Genomic DNA, 26,727 nt, shown 5'->3' with positions numbered 1-26,727 from the left:
GCACTAAATTGTTATTTTAATTGGCCACCACTGTGCCTTTTCCGACCTTTTTCCAGCAGACGATAAATATCAAGTACCTAGACGTCTCAGCATTATTTGGAATCCTATGCACAAACAGTGCCCCACCATCACTTAGCGCACGCGCACTAAATTTGAAAAGAGAACGCCACACGAGGAGAGTTTTCTTGCGGTAAGTTTTTACATGACCAAAATGCTGGTTTTACCCTCTTAATGACCGAAAATGTACTTTTTGTTTGCCTCCTGTCATTTCTGATGCATTAGTGGAGTGCTTGGATAAACTATTTCGACAAGGACATGTAGTTAATTGAAACAAAATAGACCTACTCGTAACTCTATTATCGCGGTATTGAATTTTGCGTTGCCAGTGAGTTCCCAAAACTGAGTGAAAAAGTCTGCAAGTTTCCGTAAGTTTTAATAATGTTTGACAAAAGATGTAATTTTTCCAAATTTTCTAAATTTTCCTTCACCGTGTCAGTGTTATTTCTAACACCGCCCTGCCCTTGGATATCTGTTGCTGGGTTCCCATACGTATATCACTTCCCAAAGGACCAAAGGTATCTAAAGTCTAAGACACATTTTAACCGTGAAAGTGCCCATTTTTTTGGAAGTCAAAATAAGGGCTTCTGCGTAAAGCGTGCCCCAATCTCTTTTACAATAGACGTGTATCAATCGTACTTTTACCGGAAAGAGTACCATATACTGCCACTTGACACTCTGTCAACCCTATAAGACTGGTCGCAAAAATTGTAAGTGTTTTCTAAGTAAAGGACTTGGATTTTCCCTCCTAAATCATGTAAATTGAACTTTTCTTGACATGTTTTTGCTCTCTGATGGCTTATACATGTAAGTCACTGTAGGGAATAATTACTGGTGTCCGTATAAGGAACTCATTCCCTTTTACCCTCGGGGGCAATTAATAGCGAATGATTACGTTGGCATTTTTGTCACAATTTTTTTTTCTCTTCTTACAAAACTAGAAGAATTTTTCAGTGGATATTTAGAATTTTTAAACTTAATTTTAGATTAAATAGTTCAGGTCCGATGATATGGTTATAAATCTAAATCTGTCCTGGAGCAAAAATTTCTCCTAAAAAGTGAACTTCGTATATGGAATTCTTTCCTAAATCTCAGTGAACTGGAATTCACAATGCAGACACTTTTAACAATTGTTTCAGATAATGATAAAAGAATGAGTCCTCCAAGAAAATGAAATTTGCGGTACCCGAATATTTATTATTCCTTCGGCAAACACCAATGAATGTCAAAGTTGTTGCTGCATTTAAGATTTGGGTAAAAAGTTCAGGTGAAAAAAATGACGTTACTCCATGCCGGATTAATAAGTGTAAGGTGACACACTGCAGTTATTCCCATCTCTGTCTTTCTGTGAAGGGTATCTTTAAGGAGAAGACTGGATAATATGGAGTAAATTACACATAAATGGAACTTTATCACAAATTGAAGTTATTTTGTTTTCTCTGAAAACTAAATCATTGTGTTTATCCTCATTTATTTATAAACAAAGTGCTGTAAAGGCCATGGTAGAAACTATTTCTTGATACCGTGATAATAGAGACTCTACCTTTGCTTGTATATGGTGAGTGGGCAGATTTTCTGAGCTACATTGTATTGTGGAGGAAAATAAATTGAATCACAAACAAAATCATATGAATCAATTTAAAAAGTAAGAGCTAAAAGGACAGGGTAATTCATGAAGGTGAGTGAGCAATCCTTGTTTCGATCTGGAAATGTGATAACTACCCCAATAATATAGTAACCTATCCTACATGTACGGTACACTTACTTGTACATCATGACCTACAATACATTGTACCATATGTAGCTTTGATGCCAGTCTTCAGTACACTATTACAACTGATGTCCAGGTTTGACTTCTGTGTAATACAACCCAAAAGTTTACAAAAATTTATTATAGTTTTACCTTTACCATGTTTACAAAGAAACCAGGGCAAGAGTTCCACATACATATACCTGTACGACAACACTTAAAGCCCCTGTGGGAAAACCTATGAAACTTGTCTGAAAACACCATTTTCTATGCTTAGCAATATTTTTGTTTCATTTTTTAAGGACATGTAATCACTTTCTGAACGCTTTTATAACTTTTAAGGGAAACTTAGTTTTGTCTGAATGAGAAACTCTGGAATGTTGCATTTCAGGCATGTCTGGCAAAAAATCCCATATGTCACAAGTCACCATAATTCACACATTTACGTGTACGTGTACCTACTTTGACCCCAATTTTTTCTTAAAGCCCCCCCAAAAAGAGTCAGTCTATGGTCAGTGTGCGTCGATTTTGAACGTGCGCGTCACTTTTGGTTTCCATTTTTTCCTCTAAATTTTCAAAACAGCACTTTCTATTTCTGCACCACATAAATGTTTGCGAGTAGGATTCCTGGCCACAAGTCTGAAGGGCAATTTGTTCAAGAAACCAGATGAATCTGTGGGTAGCTTGTACCTGGTGATAGATCTGTTACGACTGCGTAATGTTGATGTTGAACATAAACAGTAGACCATGGGTAGGTTACATGTACAAGTTGCAGCCAGCTGATATCAATAATGGCGGCATGACGTGCGACGTGCTACTACTAGCCTTTGTTCTTTGATTAAATATGCCACTCATTTCCGTGTCCGTTGCCAATCTTAAAAAGCCACCCCCCCCAAAAAAAAAGCTGCATCAATTCTGGAACTTTGGTCTGACCAGAGACTGAAAATTTTTTTTGTGGCCTAAACAAAATTTTTTTGTGGCTTTTCTTTCACTACCACTGCATGTAGTTGAAATGTGACTAAAATCCCAGATGAAACACATGTATTTTGAAGAACCCATCATCATTGAAGAGATAGGAATGCTGTTATCTGCAGATGAATCAAATCGCCTGTAGTAAAACTTGCGTCACCTTACGCATGTCCTGTAAATGCCAGATGGTGCCTTTTGAGTTAGGAACAATTTTTGTGCTTAGTTTGGTGATACATTTTGAGAAAAAAACACTTTTATTTGCCATATCTTGAGTTCTCACCACTTCCTCTTTCTCGTTCTCCTAATTTATCAATTTTGCAATTTAATTTCAAGTTCCAGTAAATCTTTATTTTTTCAAATAAATTGCAATTGGCCTTAATTCGAGTAATTAATCTGGATAGTATTAACAAAACTTCTCTTTGTCTGTTAGTAGAAAAAAGTTTTTAAAAAGTGCTGAGATCCGTGCCCATTGGCAAAAGAAATCTCAAACTGTAAAGTACACTTTTTTCAGACTCCATATTTTTGATAACGCCCTCAGTAGTTAGTAAAAGTTAATTGAAGTCATCACTACATGTAAGTGTCAGTATCGGATGTCCAAACTGTTCAAGAGCGCACAGTGATCATTCACCAGTTTTGTAGACAATTTCGTCTGTGGAGTAGATCTTTACTTTTTATTTCTTGATTCTCCCTCAGGTTGATGAGAGACACAGCCATCATCACTATTGTAGATGCCTGCAGAAGGGATGCCCTGTCCACTTAGAGCAAGAGTTCTTGAATTTTTTAAACTGGTAAGATATTTCAGCGTATTTCTGACTGAAGTTTATTTAAAAATTGGCAATCCTTTAATATCACGATTCATAAAGCGTTATTCACTGCCATTGTTGGAACATTCTAAAAACCAATGTAGCTAGGAATGCCTTAGGGAAGGGTACACACTGAAAACCAGTGAGTCTGTAAGTCAGAAGCTAGTGGATCATCACTTGGCGGCAATTTGGAATTTTCCTAAATTAGTTTACTGTTCACATGTTGGCTATTTCTGGTGATGAAGCCAAGAGTTTTTCTAAAGTGCCCATTGCACTGTAACTCAAGCCTGAAGAAATGTGCAACTCCTCAGGTCATAAATGCAGGGTCTTTCTTTACCAATCCAATCCAGACACTTGACCCTCCTATAAGCCAAATCATGTTCCCAGAATAAAGTCTTACAGTACATGTCCCTGGGCAAAAGGAAGAAAACTAAAATTTTAACATGATATCTTAAACAGTTTCCTGTTAAATTGTTTCAGTGGCTGGGAGTTATACCACATGTTGGCTGGTTTATTTGAGTACCATCTTTGAAGGCCTATAACTTCTTGTTCAGTACAGTTAAATCTCCTAATTATAAGTCAAACCTCAGGGAAGAGAGAAAATCAAATTTGAGTTATCTGATGTGAAGGTTAAGGCAAAAAGGCACTTAAAATATTTGCGCTTGTTTGAGAGTAGCATTTTATGGTATTGTATTTGGACATCAAACTAATTCACAGGACATGTTCCACTTGAAGAACCCTGGTTGAACTTATCACGGTTGAACGTGTAATAGGAAAGTCTGGTAATTTGGTGGTTTTTATGTCCAATAAAGGCACAAAGGTGAAATGCATTAAAGACCAACTCCAACGCAGCTAAAGGCTATTCTCATATTGAATCCATTTCAGAAGAGCCAAGTCTAATAAAAGTGCCACACATCAATATCTCCCTTGCAATACATGTTTATTAAAACACAGTGTTTGTACCCATTTTTCCTCTGAGTCCAGTCTAGTATTGTAAAAATGGATGTGTCGTCACGACTCATTAGCATCTAACAAATATTGATTTTTGTGATGTATTACCGTAGAGAGGAAATACATGTACATGTACATTGTACCACTGTGTGCGCGCTTTAGGCATGCATAGCACCTGTAGCCACGGTCGACAGCTTGAACATGAAGAATGCTCTCATTCTTCACAAACTCGAAGAATTTCAATCCTGGTTCTTTCGCAGAATTTCTAATACATGTATGTCCACCAATAATGCAAGATTTTGGCATTATTGCTAATCATGAAGAAAGGAGCACAAACTCTTGATGGAAAAGAGATAATGCCACACAGTAGACCCGGCACAAAGATCGATCCCTGGTACGCAGCGCACGCACATGTAGCTTCATGTTCATGCACATGTACATTCGTAGCGCAACCAGTCGTGCCACGGATACTAGTTTTGCTGTTTCTCTGGTATTACATCATTCAAATTTTGTTTTTCAACGATGCCGCCAGCGGTCAGATTGTGGAAATTTTTCATAAACTCAAAGACACCGTTCAGAACTTTTACAAAAATACAGACGCGATACAGACATGAATTGGCAATGAATATATGATTTATTACAAACTAAACACAATAATAGTTTCTTTTCAAAACTTTTAAAACCGTTGGCGTTGGTCTAAAACCCTAACAGTCCCAAATCCTCCAATTTCAATACGATTACATACACCCTAGGATGTTAGGGTTAAATCAATTTATTTAAATCATGGATTTAAAAATCGTGATTTTATTCACTCAAGAATTTAAAAATCAAATGTTGAATAAATACTGTACATACATGTATACTTCTTTTTAGTTGGATAGTTGAAAAGAAAAATTGGCTAAATTTTATACATGTATACTGTTTTTCCAAAGATTAAAAAAGTTCTTTTGATTAATGGGAAAAATAGGTACATGTACGTGGGGAGAATCCTTCGGATTTGAAACCTGGTGGAAAGTGGATGTTTACAGATTACAAAGTCAGCAAAAAATTAAATCAAAGAACCCTGCTTTCCACTCTGTATGCAATATTGCTCTCAGTAATTCATACCTTGTAGTTTGTTTCACATGTACATGTTTACGTGTAGTATACCAGAGATGGGGGTTAGTTGAAATGATATCACAAAAATGTCTATATCAGATTTTATTTCAGAAACAGTTATTAAACCCATCCATTAGGCGGGCTCTGACGTCAATGAACCAATGTCAGATCACTTATTGCAACCAGATCTGCGTGAAAAAAACAGGCCTAAATTTGTCTCCTCTCTGACTCCTGTTGGCTTCTTTCATAGAATCTTATTCTTTCAATGGAAGGAGTTACGTCAGTTAAACAGAGTGTAGGGTTTAACATTATGAGATTTCAGCTTAAGAAAGCTGAAAATTTGTTGCTAGGCAAATCAGGTTTGAATTAAATTTCATCTGACTTTGAGCACTCAGTTTTTCTGGTGAGTTGTACCTGTATGTGTTTTGAAAGATGTGTGAAGGTGTGGCACAACATACAGGGAAGTATCTATTTCTTGTCCACAATCAAAAATGGATTATTGGTTTGATTACATGTATTTCTTTGATTGTCCCTTAGGTTGAGGAGAACAACTGCTTACATACATGTACATGTGCTTGCCTGTAGAAGCTAGGGGTGCTCTGTTTATCTGGAACATCAGTTCGTGGACTTGTCCTAAAGGTAAGATTCTGTACATGTTAATATTTCTGACTGGAGTTGGAAATTGAAATGTGAGATTTGAATTTGAAAGTTGGCATTCATTTTGTATCATGATTTAAACTTTTAAGCATCATGAAAATGTTTTGGCCAGGAAGAAAGCTTACGAGACATAAGTGTACACATTGAAAACTGGTGAGATGCTTCTCACCAGTTTTCAGTGTAGCGGATTGTCACTTAATGAAACATACATGGGTAATTCCAGAAATTAGGGCTCCATTTTTTGTGTGTCCCTGTTACATTTGAAATATGATTGATTTTGTAAGTTCAGAACACATTTTCTAATTTCCAAGAGCGATAAATTAATGCAAATTACCTGCCAAATAAATAGTAATAGTTTGAAAACAATTCTGGTGTGATTTCCATGTCAAATAACAAAGGTCATGTGTAAGACGGACATAAAATGTCCCTAATTTCTGGAATTACCTACATACATGTACATACGTGTACATGCGCTAGTACATTTATCTTATTACATGAATCACTACAGTAAAATCTCATTAAGTTGAACCTTAGCAAAATCGAGCAAAAAGTGAGATACTCAAACTTTAAGTTAAGCTAAAAGTTCCAAATATGTTGGCAGATGAGTCGATAGGCAAGCTATATAATAACAGTATACATTGGGTTTCACTCAAGATTGCATTCTGATTTTTTTGATGTCTTTTTCTTGTCACTTATAAGTGGTGCATTTCTGATCATAATAAACATCATTTTGCGCTGTTTTAATATTTTCTGAACCAAAGAGCATGTTTTACCAACAACAGTGAGGGATCTCCCCTGTATCACATCGCATTTTGCAATATGTTTGGGTAATTCTGCGATCCTTTTTCATAATTACATCACAGTTGCCAGATGCAATTGGCAATATAATTTGCAGTGGATATTTCCAATCAAAGAATGAAAAAAATCCTGGAAGATCTTTGATAAATACGGTAGTTACATGTACCTGAACAATTATTAGTAGAATAAGTCAAAATAGGATGAAAATCCCACAGCGTGATCACTGTACCATTCCGCAGTGACCACTGCACGAAATGTATGTACATACATGTATGTAGGCAGGCTGTACATGCTACACGGGTATTTCTGATTGCCCTAATTGGCTTAACCCGACATTTTTGCCACACCAGCTCCAAAAAGTCTAGGATGTGATGTACAATGTGTATGCTCCATAACGTACTTAAATTCCTCCACTACATGTACCTTCAACACTGTCCCATCGCCTGTGGCGCCTGCTGTGTCTTCAGTGTTAAAGGCTAACCTGTCTACTTGTCAATTTTAATTTCAGGTTTTTGCCCTTACCTGACGTCTATTCATAAACACTGTATACTCAGTGCTATACTCAGTAGCTCTGAGAATACAGTGTTTATGAAAATATGTTGCATTTTGGGTAAGGCAAAACCTGTAATTACGATTGACGTCTCCCTGACGCAGAGTACATCTTGAAATACATGTAGTTTGTTGCCCTGTTGTACTGCAATCATCAGGAGCTCAACGTACCGGGTCTCTCCATCAGGAGAGAGCACCTTGGCACAAGCACATGTACTCTCGTAGCCTTCTACTGTACAACTGTCTAGGCACCTTCTGCAGAACTCCATACATGAATATTCATGTATGTGTATCATTTCCCTCTGTGCACCATGGTTGTGAAATTGATACAGGTGTATCGACACTGCTGGTAGGCTTTGCACTTATTCCCTCTTTCTAATATTCTGGGTGCCACTGTCCATTGAATTGTCGTATGCTTTTGCCAAGTTCTGAGCAGAGGATCAAAGGCAGGCCGTAGTCAATGGAGCAACATCCTGTATTATATGAAGATCTTGGCAATGAGGGCACTAATATGTATATATTGTATGAAATATAATTGGAATTCTAAGAATATAATGAAGTGCAAGTCTTCAGAGGGCTTGCATTCCTTTCCATGCGATGGGCATGCAAACCAGTCAATATATTCAAAGCTTTTTTGCCGTGATATTCAAATAAGTCAACGTGCATGGCCCCAGTATATAAACCAAGGCAGGATGGCGTGAGGCATCTTTTCTGAGAGGCAAATTAAGAAAGAAGCCAGTAACTAGTAGATTCAGGGTGGGAAAACCTATCCTTGCTCGATTCATGCTGAAAGTGGGGTGGGAACCCGCTTTAACTTGTACTATAATTATTATTTATAGAATTTCAATTATATTTCATACATTGACATAATTTAGGAATTCTATCACATAACATTTGTACAAGTCTTCAAAGGGTTTGCATGTTCAAAGCTGAAGGAGACTGTAATAAACGACAAATGGAGTCCAAACACAGTGGCATATACGTCAGTTATATTGATGGGTTCATCGGCTTTATGTATTTAGAACTGCTTTTCCAAATGATGGTTCTTCCACTGCTCTGAGACAAAAATGAGCAAAGGTATTAACCTTTGTCCAGTCTGCCGATTTTAAGATTTCATGTAGAGCTACCCCTTGGGCTTCACTTAACACACATGTCATCCCCCTTACTGAGGTTGAAGACGTTACGGTTTATCCGGTTTCTTGTTGACAGAAACAATGAAATCAATCTGACAACCAGAAAATGTCTGCCTTATCCATCTGCCCAAAGCAATCTGAGATTAATTTTTTTTTTGGAAATATCTCAAGTGTCCAGTGTTCACTGGACTATCAGATGAGCAAGAAGGTATCAAAACATAATAGTTGTTTGCTTCAGAGGCTGCATGGCTTGATTCTGCTGGCCTGGATTGGGTATGCTTACCCCAGTTAAGCCCTCTATGGTAACCGCTTGTAATTAGTGAGTGCCCGTAATTAGGGCGGTCCCGGCCAGAATTTGATCGACCTTGAGGTGAACCTCAGAATCTGTGAGGGTTTGTTTCAAAATGATGGCCTGTCCCTTGTTATTTGCTGGCATCAGATGAAGTCAACTTCTGGCCAGCTTTATAGGCCGCGCTTACTTGCTTCATTATTAGAAGCATTTAGGTCCTCCCCAAACAGCAGTTCAGAAACTGGTATGGAGTTGGAGCACAAACTCTGTCCATTGGATTCAGGCATGGTTTCAGCTTGTCTCTGCGTTTCATGCTGATCTGATACAAGGCAATGTCTGCCAAACTAATGCCATCGAGGGCCAGTTCTTTGATTCTTGCAATCTGATGCTGGACAGCAGACTTTGCGGATTCTCCCAAATCCATGAGGATACAAACGAATGGCAAGATGCCCTTAATGACATGTTTTTGTAATTGCTGAAGGGCCCCATCTTTAGACCTACGGGTCTCCAGAATCATTGCCCACAAATCGGGATTGACTGGGGGGGGGGAGGGTGATGCCAGGGCTGCTGTTTTAGCCGGTGAGGCGTATTTATCAGCAATGGTCAAGTAGACCTCCTTTTTTATTGGCAATGTAACTGCTTTAATAGTTCTGTCAGCCAAACTAGGAATCACTTCTGGGCCTGTGACGCCTCAGTGGTATCGTACATATCTCCTCAAGGAAGATTAGTCGCCCTGACCAGCGGCATGGGGAGAGCTGGCCACCATGTTACTGGCCAGCTCAAACCTTTGTTGTGGGTCATACATTAGCAGGCACCCTGCTGACTAAAAAATTCATTCTCAAAGTATTCTTGGGCAGCATCTTGGCTGACTGTCAAAGCTGTATCGGGCCATTGATTTTTGTCTAGTAAGGTACCTAACATCTCTTGCATATATTTGCAAGGGAGGATGATAAATGATTTATCTCCTGGGAATTAGCTTGAAGCTTCACTTCTAAGCTTTGGTTAGTTGAAGTGATCTGTGATAGCTATGCAGCACACGTCACTAGAGTGAGTAGATGTGGCCAGCTGGCTGAATGTGTACTGTGCTATAACTTACATATGGGCTTCGGCTCAAGTTGCCACTCACCAGTGCCTTGATCTGAACATCATGCAGCAAAACAATTAGTTGCTAAGAATTTTCTCACGGACATAGATGGCGCTGACGTTGCCAAATACATTGGGTACGTGAATGACGGATCAAAGTACAGTAACTTCGTTGGGGAAATTCTGCCTTGGTATTGAGAAGGCGGATCATTGTATGCACTGAAGTTCGTTGTCAGAATTCTGCCCCCTTATTGGGAGGGCGCGGATCATAGTGCGCATTAAACTGTGTTGTTGGAATTCTGCCCCCTTATTGAGAGGGTGGATCATAGTGTGCACTTAACTTTGTTGTCGGAATTCTGCCCCCTTATTGGGAGGGCGGATCATAGTACACACTCTACTTCGTTATCGGAATTCTGCCCCCTTATTGGGAGGGTGGATCATAGTCTGCACTTAACTTCGTTGTCGGAATTCTGCCCCTCATTGGGCGAGCGGATCATAGTATACAAAAAGTTCGTTGTCGGAATTCTGCCCCCTTATTGGGATGGCGGATCATAGTACACACTCTACTTCGTTATCGGAATTCTGCCCCCTTGTGGATCATAGTCTGCACTTAACTTCGTTGTCGGAATTCTGCCCCTCATTGGGACAGCGGATCATAGTATACAAAAAGTTTGTTGTTGGAATTCTGCCCCCTTATTGGGATGGCGGATCATAGTACACACTCTACTTCGTTATCGGAATTCTGCCCCCTTGTGGATCATAGTCTGCACTTAACTTCGTTGTCGGAATTCTGCCCCTCATTGGGAGAGCGGATCATAGTATACAAAAAGTTTGTTGTTGGAATTCTGCCCCCTTATTGGGATGGCGGATCATAGTACACACTCTACTTCGTTATCGGAATTCTGCCCCCTTATTGGGAGGATGGATCATAGTCTGCACTTAACTTCGTTGTTGGAATTCTGCCACTTATTGGGAGAGCGGATCAAAGTGTGCACTAAACATCACCGTCAGAATTCTGCTTCATCATTGAAAAGACAGATAAAGTTATGCACTAAATTTTGCTGTCAGAATGCTTTTTCAACAAAATGATCTGTATTTTAGGCAACCATATCGATGATTTGTCTATTTATGGAGGAAGAAAAGCAAACCTCCGTGGCCTCGATTTTAAGAAATTTTGGTAGCTTATTTTACATGTAGCTCTATAAAGCAATACTGTTTTTATTTTATTGACATTTGAGCTGCGGTATAAACGCCCATGGGCACCTTGTAAGGTCCACAAACAAAACAATCAATTTTGTTTGAAAAGGCCCATGTTTTATTTCGTTTTCATTCCCGACGTGCATCATCAGAGGCCTAATCTTTAAGTCTACAGCCACTTTTCTGTAGGTTCATCATAGCCCCTTTTGACCACATTTGATCACATGATAATCATCGGGGGGAATACTTTAACTCATTGGTAGACAAAACTTCCGTCTATTTGGTGCCAGCCTTTACAAGCGCTCCTGATGCCGTACATATGGGAACCAGGGCCAGCGTGATTGGTCATGGGTTAAGGGAAAGTGTTTTTATTTGTTGTTTTTGTTTTTTGTAAGTTGGTACTCAGATCAGTCGACCTTTCAGATTCAAAAATGAAAAAAATTGTTTTTTTATATGTAAAAATCTGGGATGATCCATCGAAAAATAATTTACTGATATAAAAATACTATTCTCTGTCCTCCTTGAAATTTGTTCTTTAAAATCTGTGCACCAGCTTATAAAAAAGGAAGTGACTAGATACTAACCCGTGAAACCTGGTCTGCTATTTTTCTCAAGACTCTTAGAGGGTTCATGCTTGGACTCTGTTTCTGCATCAATTGAAAAAGGAAATCCCAAACACAATGATAAAATTGGAAAATGAATAGCACAAATGGGTCGGATTCAAACTATGGATCTGTAGTTCAAATCACTACCAACGAAGCTATCGAAGCGACGTAATGGATTCCGCTTTTGAAATGTCTCAAATGGTGTATTGCATTGTCCCCTCTTCATGAATCATTGATCCCCCAGCTACTGAAAAAAAGTAGCGCACCAGGTTTCACGGGCTAGTATTAAGTCGCTTCCTATAAAAAAAGGCCTCCATTTGGCTGCCTTCTAGCTTTTTGGTGTGTTTTGTTTTTCAATTCATTCCATTCAATCAACATGTACTTCTCTATGAGAGGAGACTATACATGTACTTCAAAACTCAATGAAAGCTTCCTTTAATTAAAGCCATGATTATCGAATTTTTCTGGTCGAGTTTCCCAAGCAAGACACATCAAAATATTTGCCTTTGGACTAGTACCATGTACACGTAAATGTAAGCCCAACCACAGTGCACACACACCATGCACAATGAATGTTTGGTTGTGTGTACGGATGAAATAAGACAGTCTACACATTGGTGGCGCGTGGCGGTTGTAGAAAAGTAGATCCGGCAGAAGGTCCCACTGGTCACCCACAGTGTGTTGATGGATGGCATAATTGATAGTAGATAAGGACGCCTTCCCTGGGGTGTAAATTAACATTGGAGTCCTAGTTGCAGAGAGGGCCAGCTTTTTAAAAGAGAAATTCACCTCATGGCCTGAATTATGAACCAGCCTTTATAAATGTATGTGAGGAGCGCATCATCCTCACTACGTTGTGTGTTGATATCTCCAAGAACAGTAAGGAAGTTGTGTTCATGTTAGCTGTCTTTGGGAACTGGTTGGACACTGTAGAACTGGATCTTCATGTCACTCTCCGTGCATTCCCCTAGGGCATAAATGACGCTGATCAGAGCAAAGTTGCCCTGGATCATGATTCTTAAATGATGACCCGATTCCGATATTTGGCTCAGTCCTATCAGGAGCTTCTGTCTTCTGTCTGCTCATCATATCCCTACACCACCTGTAACAATTGAGTACGGTATGTACATGTACAGTATACACAAGTATAAGGCCTACTCCTTGCTGACACTGTGTACTGTACATTGTAGTCAAGTTCAGTACGAAAGTGATCAATATCGTTGCTTATGTCTTGGTGCACTTGATAGTGATCCTGTATCCCACATACATGTATCTCAACTCCATGTACATGTACCCTCATGTTCCATGCCAGCTTTTCAACCCAGGTCCCCATAGTTTATATGTACATGTGCATGTACATGTAACACTCCTGGGAGCATGAAGTGCCTGAATATTGAATGTTGCCATCTTGAAGGGCATAAGCTCTCACCAAGCTACATTTCAGTAGCTTCACTACACCCATCAATTTCTCCCCACCATGTTGGGTTTGGGGGTGTGCTGTCAAGTCAGACATGCTAACGTGACCAGATTCCAGTGACTTCATGGTCCCTTTGGGACTCCTGCCCCTGGAAGTATAGGATGTGGTTGTGATTCATAGTCTATGCATAAATAAATTATTATACAGATGAGGAGTTGCTGGGTCTCTCATCATCTGGGCCAGTGGATGACCTTTGTTCATCCCCTGGTAGACTTGGCCATATCCCCTGTGTCTCTGTCACTAGTTGCTCCCACACACCTTCATCCTTTGCAGCATAAGACTTTGCCATTTTCTACGAGTAGTTTACTGAGTACAATGATTTTGCCTAAAATTGAGTAGCTGTGTCAACACATGGAATGGAATGATATACTTGCCTATGGTGGAAAAACAAAAGGATGTCTTTGCAAAGAAAACTGTTTTCAAAAAATTTGAAAGGCAAAAAGATAAAATCTCTGCACAATACATTTGTAGAACGAAATCGTGACATCAAAGAAAAAGTAATCCCAAAATCACCGCATTGGATAGTGAAATTACAAATGGTCAAACTACAAAATTGAATGACGCAAAGAAGAATCAAATGGCAAAATTGCCAAATATAATCGTGACATTGTGGGATCATGCAAAAGTGACACTGCAGAATAAAGTGGTGAAACCACCAAATGGAATGGTGAAATTGCTGAATAGAATGATGAAATTGGAAAATTAAATAGTGAAAATGCCAGATGCAACAGCTGATGCATAAAATCCCTGCCATATCATTCTGTATCAGCTTCATTGGATTGCCACGAGCCAGCAATGGGCGTCGCATGGGGGTGCTTTCCCCCGAGAAAAAAGGGAAAAAATGCTAACTAAAACAACAGAGATAAAAGGGGGTGAAAATAACCAAGTTGCTTGAAACAACATCAAAATTGACCCCCCTCCAGCCGATAATTAGTTATAATTTTTTTAACTAAGTGCTTTGCACCCTTCCCTAGGAAAGTACCCCTCCCCCAAAAACAATTCCCATGGAGCCAGCCACTACCACTGACTACCGGTATGTGTGTGCCCCATGGTATGGTAATCATGCTTCCATCGGTCACTATAATTAAACTGGAAAGTTTGTGTACACCCATTAAAAGAGAAAGAGCTTCCTTTTTGGATGAACTAGCAGAAATTTTTACTGAAAAATTGTGATACTTTTAGATTGAAACTTTGATGAGACTCTCATCCGTGTCTGGTGGCTTGTGCTCCTTCCATTAATCTCAGTGAAGCATGGTCTGTTGACATACATTGTGTACAGCATACATGTACGTACATAGGATACCAGACTAGTTTGTGCAACACAGATGCGCAAGGATTGCAACAAGAACAAAATTTGCATGCAAGTGGCCACAAAAGTGAATATTTTGAGATTTTTTGGCAATTCATGGCACTGGTCAATGTTGATATCATCACAGTCTTAATAACAACTGGGGACTAGTTCACAGTCTGATTTCCACTGCCTGTTTTATGTTAGAGAAAGAAACATATCGGCTGGTGCTAAACATTAACATTCGACTTTTTGCTTCTAATGAATGCAGGGTCTTTTGTTGCCAATGCAGATTTTCAGCCCAAGCTATCATGCCAAATCAGATTCACCTAGATGAATTTGTTGAAGTACCTTTAGAAGCAAAATGAAATAATGAAGCTTCAGCTTAATGTATCATCTTCCAGTTTTCTGTTAAAATCATTCAAAGACTGTGTGTGATGTCACTTTTTGGAACCGATACATGTAAATTGCTGGTTTATTTGGGTAGCATCTTTGAAGGCCCATAAATTGAATTGTTTGTACTCGGGATAGATCCATGAAGATGCAGCACAATGAACCGGTACAAAGAAGCTTATTTCTTGCCCACAATTAAACTAATTGCATGATTATTACTTTGATTCTCCCTCAGGTTGGTGAGAGACACTGCCTTCGTAGACACCAGAAGGGCTACTCTCTCTATTTTGGACAAGAGTTCTTAGACTTTGAAAAGGTAAATTCTTTCGTTCTATTTACAGCACAAGATTTTCTGACCAATTTAAAGAGGTTTTGTTCGCTTCAGTGCATGTCGACCTGGGAGGGATTAGAACCCAGGTCACAGGGTTGTAGGCAATAAATCTGGCTTTCTGAAATTCAGACTCCCCCGGTTGAGTTTGTCATATCGGCATTAGACTCAAGTGATAGCTTTTCTCCTTTTGTGCTCATCGTTATAACTCCATAAGCAGCCAAGAAAGATTTCACGTCAAGACAACCAAACGACTGAGTATTTGTCATGTGATTCAAACAACCTTTTGCATAGTTTGTGAATTTTTCTGCATCCCCTAATCTCATCCCTGTGATCTGCAGAACTTAAGAATTGGTCAGAATACCTTGTACATTTACATGTAATTCAGCGAGGATGCTATGTGATTTCTATGGAAGGCCTTAATTTTGGAAATTTTGAAAGATGTTGGTTCTGTATGTTTTTTAAATTCCTTTCCCCAAAAGGTAACTTTTCCCTGCACCAAGAAATGTGCTTGTTTTTGTTTCCTGCCATTTTTTTATTCAAATTTTTTTTTTAGGCTTTTCCCTTTTCATCCCAACTAGTTCACTCACTAGCCCACCACCCGACCCGCCAAAACGTTTTTTGATATAGTTATCTGAACCTTACAGCATTCATGGTTACCAAATGTGTCAACTGCAAAAGTAGGGCTTTGCTGGCAGGATTGAGCATGTCCAGTCACCTCTTCCACTACTCAAATTCAAATTTGACCTGCATGGCTAATGAGGGCTATCAAGCTGGTTGCACACAATGCTTTGGCACTGTCCTTTCTTCTGGTCTATGACTTGTTATGTAATAAGACCCAGGTCTTCAATAGTCAGAAAGCAGCATCCAAAAAGCCAACACATTTCTGTAGTGCATCATGGAGGAAGGAAAAAGACATGTACATGTACCCCAATATGTACCTGGTGTTTGATCTGAACTGAGCCGATAGAAAAGCTTGAACACTGACAAATTGCCTTCCTGGTTTGTATATTTACCCTCTCAATTTATTGGAAACTGCCAAATTACTGTACATGCATTTCAAATGTAAATCTTTAATAGTTTTATACATCGTCTGTGTCACTCTAATGAAAGTGTAAAACTCTTTACAAGTTTCACATTTGGTACACGTAGTGATTGCATACTTCAGTCTCAAAACCCTTCAATTTTTAAACTTGCTTTCAGAATTCCAAGAGTGCCTAGCACAGCCAAAGCAGTCTACCCTCATTGTGCTACCATCAACGGAGGTCTGGGAACCAGAAGACGTCAGCGTGCACCTGCTCTACTTCGCTACGCGTTCTAGTGGCCATTAGGGAACACAGTGCAGGTTGGTGGGCTGCATCAATGTTACATTGGTTGTACTTGTGACCGGCGGAGCAATGAATTCAGGAAGGTTAGAAAGGGGTGAGTTGTTATCAAGTCATTTTCTTCTTGTTTCAAGAATGTTTCATGTCACTTCATACATGTACATGTAGATGCAAGGACCTATGCCGATGTCGGTTAATTTTCATGCACACCACCGAAAACAGAAGCGGGTAAATTTGCCAGTTTTTATGTACCATTTTCAAATCTTGGCGTTGCAGATCCTGGCTGCTTGTTTTCATAACCCACCAAAAATTTAGCAGCAGAAAAACACAAAACGCTGTATGAGTTGTTAATTTATTTGGGTCAATTTATTTACTGGCGCTGCAAACATGTACATGTGTGATTTGTGGTTATCAAATCTCAGGTTTTGGGGTCAGTTTAAAGTCAAGTTTCACATCATAGCAAAGTCACAATCAAGCTTTATGTTGGTGTGTTTTTACTTCAAGTGTTTAGAGTCGACAGAGCTTCAAGGAATACACTTAGCTGTACAGTTCAGAGGTTACTGAATTTCTTCTGAGCATTGCATTGTACATGCATTGATGAGGTCCTACTTCAACAGTCCAAATTATTCTTAAGGCTTTGCATTCACATTTTACTTTGTCAAATAGTTACCCAAGACATCAACAATAAACTTGTGGCCCTCAAATCGTAGTTTATCAATTTTTTAATCAAACTCATCAGAAACTGTGAATAAAAAGATTTTTAAAAGCCGTAAAACTTTATTCATTTCATTTTGGCAATGAGTTAGTACTCTGAGATGCTCAAAGGTCCATCTTGTCTCTTCCTTCACAATCTGCAGTTGGAATAGAAAAATACAAATTTTTAAGTCGGCAGAACAAAGTGGAAAACAAATTACCGTGACAAATGTTTTGTATTAACATTTACTTGATGTTGTTTGGAGATACTTTTGGCTTCTTACTTGAATTTTCATCCCCACAATTTCAAGGATTGTGACGGCGTTTAATATTAAATGAAAGTTAGGACCTCATCAACATAATTCAATGCATCTGAGGTAATTCAAAACTCTTTAAACTGTACGGCAAAAAACCATATAATTCCTTGGAGTTTGACATTGCTTGGCCAATTTTAAACACTTGAAATAAAACTACACTGACGTAAGGCTTGACTTTTAACTTTGTTGTGGTATGAAACGTGACTTGGAAGTGACCAACAAGACCTGATATTTGACCTCCACAATGACATGAAACTTTCTTGAGACTTGAAGAAAATGACAAGATAACGACTCTTCCCTTTTTTGTCTTCCTTAATTCATTGTTCCTCTTGTTGCAAGTACCACCAATGCAACATGATGCACCCTCAACTTCTGTGTTGTGTTCCCAATGGACATTGGAACTGGGGTGGGGGGTGGGTTGCGCAGCGCGGGTCGCGGCGCGTGGGGTTGCGCTGCACGGGGGGTGGGGCGCGGCGCGCGGGGGTGGGTCGCGGGGAGTTGGGGGTGGGTCGCGGCGCGTGGGTCGCAGCGCGTGGGGGAGGGTGGGTCGCGCTGCGCAGGGTGTGGGTCGCGGCGCGTGGGGGTGGGTCGCGGTGCGTGGGGGTGGGGGTGGGCGGCGCGTGGGGGGTGGGTCGCGGCGCGTGGGGGAGGGTGGGTTGTGGGGGTGGGTTGCGGCGCGTGGGGGGTGGGGTGGCGGCGCGTGGGGTGCAACATTTGAAAAAGGAGATTACTTGTTGATTTATATAACAAAGTGCTGACTTTTTCTTGCATGACGCACACCCGGACCCATGCTTCAGCCCACCCCTCCCCCGCAGCGCCGCGACCCACCCCCGGCGCAGCACAACCCACCCCCCGCTGGCGACCCACCCTACCCCCACGCGCCGCGACCCACCCCCGCGCAGCGGGACCCACCCTACCCCCACGCGCCGCGACCCCACCTCCCCCCCACGCGCTGCGACCCACCCCCGCGCAGCACAACCCACCCTCCCCCCCCACGCGCTGCGACCCACCCTACCCCCACGCGCCGCGACCCACCCCCGCGCAGCGGGACCCACCCTACCCCCACGCGCCGCGACCCAACCCCGCGCAGCGGGGCCCCCCCTCCCCCCCACGCGCCGCGACCCCCCCCCACCACCCACCCTCCCCCAGTTCCAGTGTCCATTGGGAACACATCACAGAAGTTGAGGGTGCATCAATGTTGCATTGGTGGTACTTGCAACAAGAGGAACAATGAATTAAGGAAGACAAAAAAGGGAAGAGTCGTTATCTTGTCATTTTCTTCAAGTCTCAAGAAAGTTTCATGTCACCTTGGAAGTCAAATAACAGGTCTTTTTGGTCACTTCCAAGTCACGTTTCATACCACAACAAAGTTAAAAGTCAAGCCTTACGTCAGTGTAGTTTTATTTCAAGTGTTTGATGTAAACAGGTAATGTTGAACTTCAAAAAATACAATTATCTGTTCCATTACCTCCAATCATTGGATTTTGTTGAGACCCTAATTTTGCGTAACATAAATGCCGTCAGAATTGTTTAAACATTTTGAGTGGAGAAATTCAATTAAGCCAGAAGTATCTCCAGTAATTAGCAAACATCAAGTGAATCGTACCAAAAATAATTGATAATAATTTGCTTCGAGTTTGGTTTGCTGACTTTTGAAAAGTTGCAGGTTTGGAACTTTTCAGAATAGGATTTCTAAATTAGTTAGCTTAAATGAAGTGGACTGCTTAGGGCTCTTAAAATCTCGCACATGTAATTACCGTTATTACATTGATTGGCTTTCGTAATCACTTATTGAAAAAGCAAAACTTTGAATGTTAAGCCTTAAAAAGCACTGGAGGTAAAAACATACCAACATAAAGCTTGACTTGTGACTTTGCGCTATGATGAAAACTTAACTTAAAACTGACCCAAATAACCTGAGATTTGATAACCACAAATCACACATGTACATGTTTGCAGTGCCAAGATTTAAAAATGTGAATAAATGGACTAAAATAGACAATGTACGCAGTGCTTTGTGCCCCTTATTTTCTTTTGTGTGTTTAATTACTGCTGAATTTTTGGATGGGTTATATAAAATTAGCAGCCAAGATCCGCAGCACGAAAATGGTGAACTGACAACGGAAACTGACAAAGTTTCCCTCTTTTTCTTTTTTGGCATTGCTGCTGTAGCTTTTTTGGGTGGTGCTCATGAAAATTAGCCTAAATCTGCATGGATCCATGTAACTACAGCACATGTACGTGTATGAAGTGACATGAAACACTCTTGAGACAAGAAGAAAATGACTTGACAACAACTCACCCCTTTCTGACCTTCCTGAATTCATTGCTCCGCCGGTCACAAGTACAACCAATGTAACATTGATGCAGCCCACCAACCTGCGCTGTGTTCCCTAATGGCCACTAGAACGCGTAGCGAAGTGGAGCAGGTGCATGCTGACCTCTTCTGGTTCCCAGACCTCCGTTGATGGCCGCATGATGAGGGTAGACTGCTTTGGCTGTGCTAGGCACTCTTGGGGTTCTAAAAAGCAATTTAAAAAAAATGAAGGGAATTATACATGATGTTTTGAGACTGACGTATGCAATCACAACCAAATGTAAAACTGTCAACACAATTTTCATTAAAAAGACGCAAAATACATGTATAAAAGACTGTTAAAGATTTACATTTGAAATGCATGTACAGTAATTTAGCAGTTTCCAATAAATTGAGAGGGTAAATATACAAACCAGGAAGGCAATTTGTCATTGTTCAAGCTTTTCTATCTGCTCAGTTCAGATCAAACACCAGGTACATATTGGGATACATGTACATGTACATGTCTTTTTCCTTCCTCCATGATGCACTACAGAAATGTGTTGGCTTTTTGGATACTGCTTTCTGACTATTGAAGACCTGGGTCTTATTACATAACATTGCCATAGACCAGAAGAAAGGACAGTGCCAAAGCATTGTGTGCAACCAGCTTGACAGCCCTCATTAGCTAAGCAGGTCAAATTTGAATTTGACTGGTGGAAGAGGTGACTGGACATGCTCAATCCTGCCAGCAAAGCCCTACTTTTGCAGTTGACACATTTGGTAACCATGAATGCTGTAAGGTTCAGATAACTATATCAAAAAACGTTTTGGCGGGTCGGGTGGTGGGCGAGTGAATGAGCAAGTTTGGGCGAAAAGGGAAAAAAATGTAAAAACTTTTTGAAAAGCAGGAAGCATGAAACCCAGAAATTTCTAAAAAGCAAGTAAACGGCTTGGAGTAAATGAATAAAAAGGAACTGTAGAGAACCTGAAATCTTTCTAAATTTCCTAAACTGAAGCATTCCACAGAAATCACATGGCATCCTGGCTGAATTTAAATGAAGCAAGATTTCCAGGCCATTTTTTTGAAGTTTTGCTGATAACCGTGAGATCAGGGAATGAAGAAAAATTCACAAAACACTTCACAGAATGACGATCACAAAGATTTAAATGTTACTACTGCGAAGTTTCCATTGTTTTAGATATGATGTGAAATCAGTCAGTACACACCAACCAAAAAAAGCCCTTCCATTTATTTGCCTCGTATACCCGATTCTGAACTGTGCCTATGTAATTAGTGGTAATTGGGTAGTGGATTTTTGGAAATTGTTTGTGACCTTGTTTGTCTTGAAAATGTAATAGTGTAATAATTGGACAGCTATGATACCAATCTCACATTCTTTATAAAATTGTCTGAGTGTGATGTTTGAGAGAAATATTGCACACACATACATACACTGTACATGCATACTGTACATGTAAAGAAAATTGGTCTTATCTGAGAAATTGAGCACACGAAAAACAGGCTTTACATTTTAATGGATCTAAATCCGAACCAGCAGAACTCTATTGAAACCTGAAAGGTACTAGTATGTGTATGTTCCATGTTCATCCAAAAATCAAGTTTTGGAATTTTCATACTGATGCCAAATGGTCACATGCACCAAAATAACAGGCACTTTGTTTTTGTAAATTCAACTGCAAAAATTGTTTCCTTCGTTTCATTAATACTCTCTGTGATTGGTACGAGTACAATGGCCAATCACATGCTACAGGAGATATGTACATGTATGGGACCTCCTTCCGAAACCCAGCCTCTGTGTATGGACACAGTTTAAGGATGCCAGTCGTCAACTGCCAGAACAGGACTTACTATTTATTTCACAAAATAGAAAGATGGAGGAAGATCATACGATACTAACTACAGCTGCAGACTCTCATCTGTAATTAATGTGCTTTATCTCATTGAACTACACTTTTATCTTCCAATTATTTGATATTGTTTTGTTTACCATGGACCACTGATACTGCGGAGTGCAGAGCCAAAGAACGGATGGATACTTAAATTGCACTTAATCAATAAAATTTATTTCACATTTAAATTTAAAAAAAAAAAAAGCTGACACATGCTTGATGTAGGCCCCTGGACACTGCACGATTAGCATGATCAACTTGAGCAGTTTGAAAAGAAACAAATGTAGGCCAACATGTTCCGATTAAATGAAAATGCTCAACTGTACTACCAGAAATATGATTTATAATGTCAAGAAGAAATTAAACATCATCACGATCGAGACTTTGATGGCTTTTATGAGTACATGTGTATGAATCCATGTGTAAGCAAGCTGTGCATGATGCCACACTCTCGGAAAATTAACCAATCATAGTGGGAAATCAAACTTTGATGACCTAAAACCATACGGACTACCCAAGCGGAGAAAATTTTGGTATCAAACAGAAATTTCATCCTTTCGGTGGAAAAATGACAGGCTTCAATTTTGTGTATTTCTTGGGAAACAGATGCACAATAGGACCTATAATTCTAGCACAAAACATAAGGCAAGATTTATTTTCCAACCTCACTGTGATTGGCCATGAACAAAGAAGCAGGTTTTCCTGCCACTTTGAAAGGAATCCTACTGTCATCTCGCATTTTTACTCATGAAATCACATGCTCACAAGAGCATCGTCCCGTGCAAATGGAAAATTTGCCAGTAAGGCTCATCAGTGGGCAGGCTGTGCACTGACTGAAATCTTTTTAGTCATTACGGTTTTTTGTGATACTCGCACAAGGAGAAAAACATGCGATGTACTGCACATGTACCTGGACATTTAATTTTTAGGAACCTACATGTACATGTTGATTTCATGACTATGACGAATACCTAATTAACATAATGATAGGAATTAAATTTCATTCCAACGGTCTGTAATTTCAGGGTGGTTTGGGTATCTTTTTTGGGGGGGTGCACCAAATTTAATTCTAAAAGTCATTAGCAGATCCTCGGAGATGGAACTGAATTTCAAGGAGGTAGACTGGTGAAGTAGTGCTCACTTACCCTCCGACGCAGTGACCCAGGTTCAAATCCCACCCAGGCCAATACGGGTGGAGTGAGGAGTCAGAAACATGCACTGGAGTGAACAAAACCTCTTCAAATTGGCCTGAAAAACTTGTGCTATAAATAGAATACAAAATCTTACTTTTTGACAAGTCCACGAACTCTTGCTCAAAGGGAACATGACATCCTTTCTGCAGGCAAAGAAGAAGATGGTGTCTCTCACCAACCTGAGGGAGAATCAAAGAAATAATCTTTTCATTAATTTTAACTGTGGACAAGTCATAAGCTTGCCTGTAACCTGTGATGGATGCACCTTTGTAGATCTTTCCAAAGCATAAGCACAAAGATGCTACCAAAATAAACCAGCAATTTTGGGGTGCCAAAAAGTGACTTGGCATCCCGACTTTGAAAGGTTATAAAAGAAAATTTCAAGAGGCACACATGTATTAAAATCGCCTTCATCGAGCTGAAATATGAGTTTCATTTATTTGGCAACGTTATTTTGAAAGAAATTCTGCCAAGTAAATCTATTTTGCCTTATATTATGACAGCACTTGGTGCCTGGACTGGCAAGGAAAGACCCTCCAATCATTAGAAGCAAAAAAGGTTACATTTTTATCAACACACAATCCATGTGGTTTGTATCTCCAACACCAAACATAGCAATGGATACTGGTCCATGAACCAGTCCCTAAATATTATTAAGATTGTGCCAATATCATAATTTACCATCACCATGAATCACCTAATCGTACCTAATATATCTTTTTTAGATGAAATTTTACAGACCTAACAATGTTTTTAAGATTCGAATGAATTTTTTTGACCCAACATGTTTTTAAGATTCGAATAAAGTTTTTTAGACCTAATATGTGTTTAAGATTCGAGTAAATTCTTTCAGACCTAACATGTTTTTGAAATCTGAATAAAATTTGACAGACCTAACGTTTTTCAGATTCGAATGCATTTTCTCCGACAATAAACAGCCGAAGGTTTCAAGTTCTGCACCCGCATTTCATCTGAATTCAGAAAGCATCCGAATTTCGAAAGCATCCGACTTTAAAAAGCATCCGAATTTCGAAAGCATCCGAATTTCGAAAGCATCCGACTTTAAAAAGTATCCGAATATTGAAAAAGCATCGGAATTGAGAAAGCATGCGAATTTCGAAAGTATCCTATCCTTTTGACGGTGTTCGGCCCGATGGTACCCGAAGTTCCAAATCTTTTTCGACGATTCGGCTGTGTTCGGTATGCGCATGCGCAGTCAAACTGAAAATTAATCCCACTCCTTTAAACAATCGAGCAGTCAGTGCTGTAAGCCCCAAATTTCCAATAAAGTCAAGCGACTACATACATACATTGACGGCACAGATGTTTTGCTGGTCTGGACGCCCGTGAGTGTGAGCCACAGTGCGCCCCAGGCATGTACAGTGTATTTCATGCCCCTCACTTAGTTTCTGCGCATGTGTACTGAATCCCACTGTAGCCCGAAGCCTGTTAAATGGCCCTTAACTCGGACAGGTGGACCCCAAATGTAATCGATCAGCATCCAGCTCCGAAAAAGTTGTTTGCCCCTTATTTCCATACCGATTAGTATTTCAACACTCAAAGTCCCTTTTGATAACTTGCACACGATAAAAATCCATTTTCTGCCACATTTTTGCCCGTCTTTCTTCCATACCTCCAAAGTACTAGAGTCAGAAGTTGGAAGTGAAGCCAACATTTTAGAGGGGATTTTTTCAGTTTTGCCAAGTTTTCCCTGACATTTGTCTAGTTGTGAATAGTGAGGAATATCATGAACGCTCTAATGAGAAAGTGTCATACAAGAAGGAAACTGTATGGATGATAATGGAAAGTTTTTGTTTGTGCCTGTTAGTCAGGCAATTCGACGTGATTGTACATATTCATGCAATGCAATAGGCCAACTCGTACCCAAATACACTCGTATCCAGGTCTGCGTAGGTACGCGCTTGCACCATGCCCCAAATCCGGGAATCTCATTTTTGACCGCTGCCAAACTCGTGTGGAAATTTGAATCCGCATGGAAAATGAAATGCATTTCAGACAAAAGGCTCTCGATCTTGAAAAAACATTAACTGATAGATACAAAACAATTATCAGTCTTCCAGACAGTATCACCGGTGATCTGAGGGGAATTCGACAAGTGTGAAAACTGGACACAAAGCTAGGTAAAACTACAGCAAGTTTTCATGATTATACTTTGTCGGAAAATTGACGTTTTCCACTTTCTTTGATTTTCTTCCGGCGAGTTTTTGCACCAGATGCTATTACATATCACCCTTTGATAAAATCTTGGCAATTTATTCACACACGAGGTCTTCAACGGAAATGAAAATACAATCCCCCACATGGGTCACCACAGATATCCGTCGTCTGCTAGAATAATTTTTCAGGCCGACGACCATAATGTCACTATTGCGCATGAGCGAATACACAAACTAAGTGAGGGGCATGAACATACACTGGGGCGTGCTGTGGCTCGCACTCACGGGCGTCCAGACCAGCAAAACATCCGTGCCGTCAATGTATGTACATGTATGTATTCGCTTGACTTAATTGGAAATTTGGGGCTTATAGCACTGACTGCCCGATTGTTTAAGGGAGCAAGAATAATTCTATAGTTTGACTGCACATGCGCATACCGAACACAGCCGAATCGTCGAAAAAGACTCTAATTCTGCTTCGTAGTCGAGGGGCCTTTAGAACAACTCTGGATTACCATTCAAAAACAATGTTTGCCTTGCACACTAATTTTAAAAACAGTAATTTAAAGGTACCCCTAATGGTCCTCATTTACTCCTCAATCCTCCAACAGGTGAAGGACTGAGGACAATTGGGGTTAACATCAACTTTCCTAAATAAAAATAATTAAATCTTAGGGGAATGAATAGAAGCTGGAGGTATCCAGATTTTGAGTTCAGCAAGCTTCCTGATTTTTGCTATAATTTAGTCTGATCTGCACATTCATTTAAAATATTTCCTTGGAACTAACTCTTCTTGGCTGAATAATCAACACATTTTTCTCCTTTGTCATTTTACACGTGTATTTCTTTAGTCAAGATGTCATTTTAATTAGCTTTTATACTGTTCTTAATACCGAAAGATATCCACCCTAGTCACATACTAACAAACAAGACACGCTGTCTATAGCAAATTCTTAGCTGTTCGGGCATCGGTTGAAATGTCTTCCTCCCCTTCAAATCCCGCAGGATTACGTCATCTTTTTCCATACACGATTTTTGGACTAGTTATACAATCCCAATTCCCTTCAAATTTGGTTTAGAAAACAGACACCAAAGTGAGCAAAACGTCTTGTAATTGGCTCCAAAAAACTAATGGGTCTGGGCAACTGATATGTTTCAGTAGTTGTGGTAACTTCTATTAAATACATGTACATGTAGTTGCAACTAGTCAACTAGTCGTGGAACCACCGATAACGGTTTTGGTACAATATGGAACATTTGTGGGTCTGTGCTTGCATAACAACTAGGAATGAATCTAGGACAGTGTCATACTCAATGCTCGTGTTCTGGTACTTCTCCACTTTTGTTTGGGTGGATGGAGTACAGTGTTCTAGCTAGGACCATTTCA

General features: G+C 40.0%; 1 protein-coding gene and 1 long non-coding RNA gene across 5 annotated transcripts in view; one reads left to right on the top strand and one right to left on the bottom strand.

The window, feature by feature from the left end:
* The first annotated feature begins 124 nt into the window (after nucleotides 1-124).
* Nucleotides 125-16,758, top strand: LOC110985524 (uncharacterized). The gene is made up of 5 exons (XR_002599005.2): nucleotides 125-190; nucleotides 3,470-3,564; nucleotides 6,166-6,267; nucleotides 15,333-15,413; nucleotides 16,629-16,758. It is a non-coding gene; the product is annotated as an uncharacterized LOC110985524 (long non-coding RNA).
* The window catches only part of LOC110985531 (uncharacterized), a 34,171-nt gene continuing 23,865 nt past the window's right edge, over nucleotides 16,422-26,727 (bottom strand). For 3 of the 4 annotated variants that reach the window (XM_087134121.1, XM_087134122.1, XM_087134120.1), the window contains 3 exons: nucleotides 23,258-23,342; nucleotides 20,202-20,281; nucleotides 16,422-17,601 (listed from right to left, as the gene is read on the bottom strand). In XM_087134121.1, the coding sequence (XP_086990247.1) occupies nucleotides 17,473-17,601; nucleotides 20,202-20,281; nucleotides 23,258-23,342 (294 nt within the window). In that variant the 3' untranslated portion in view covers nucleotides 16,422-17,472. Of the gene's footprint in view, nucleotides 17,602-20,062; nucleotides 20,282-23,257; nucleotides 23,343-26,727 lie in introns of all 4 variants that reach the window. The other variant, XR_015424656.1, reaches the window with a different exon arrangement.

The sequence above is a fragment of the Acanthaster planci genome, linkage group LG03 (assembly GCF_054643075.1).
Source record: "Acanthaster planci isolate LZ-2023a linkage group LG03, COTS_SCS, whole genome shotgun sequence".
Taxonomy (NCBI): Eukaryota; Metazoa; Echinodermata; class Asteroidea; order Valvatida; family Acanthasteridae; genus Acanthaster; species Acanthaster planci.
Note: the sequence above shows the minus strand (reverse complement) of the source record. Positions and strands in the feature narration are given on the sequence as shown.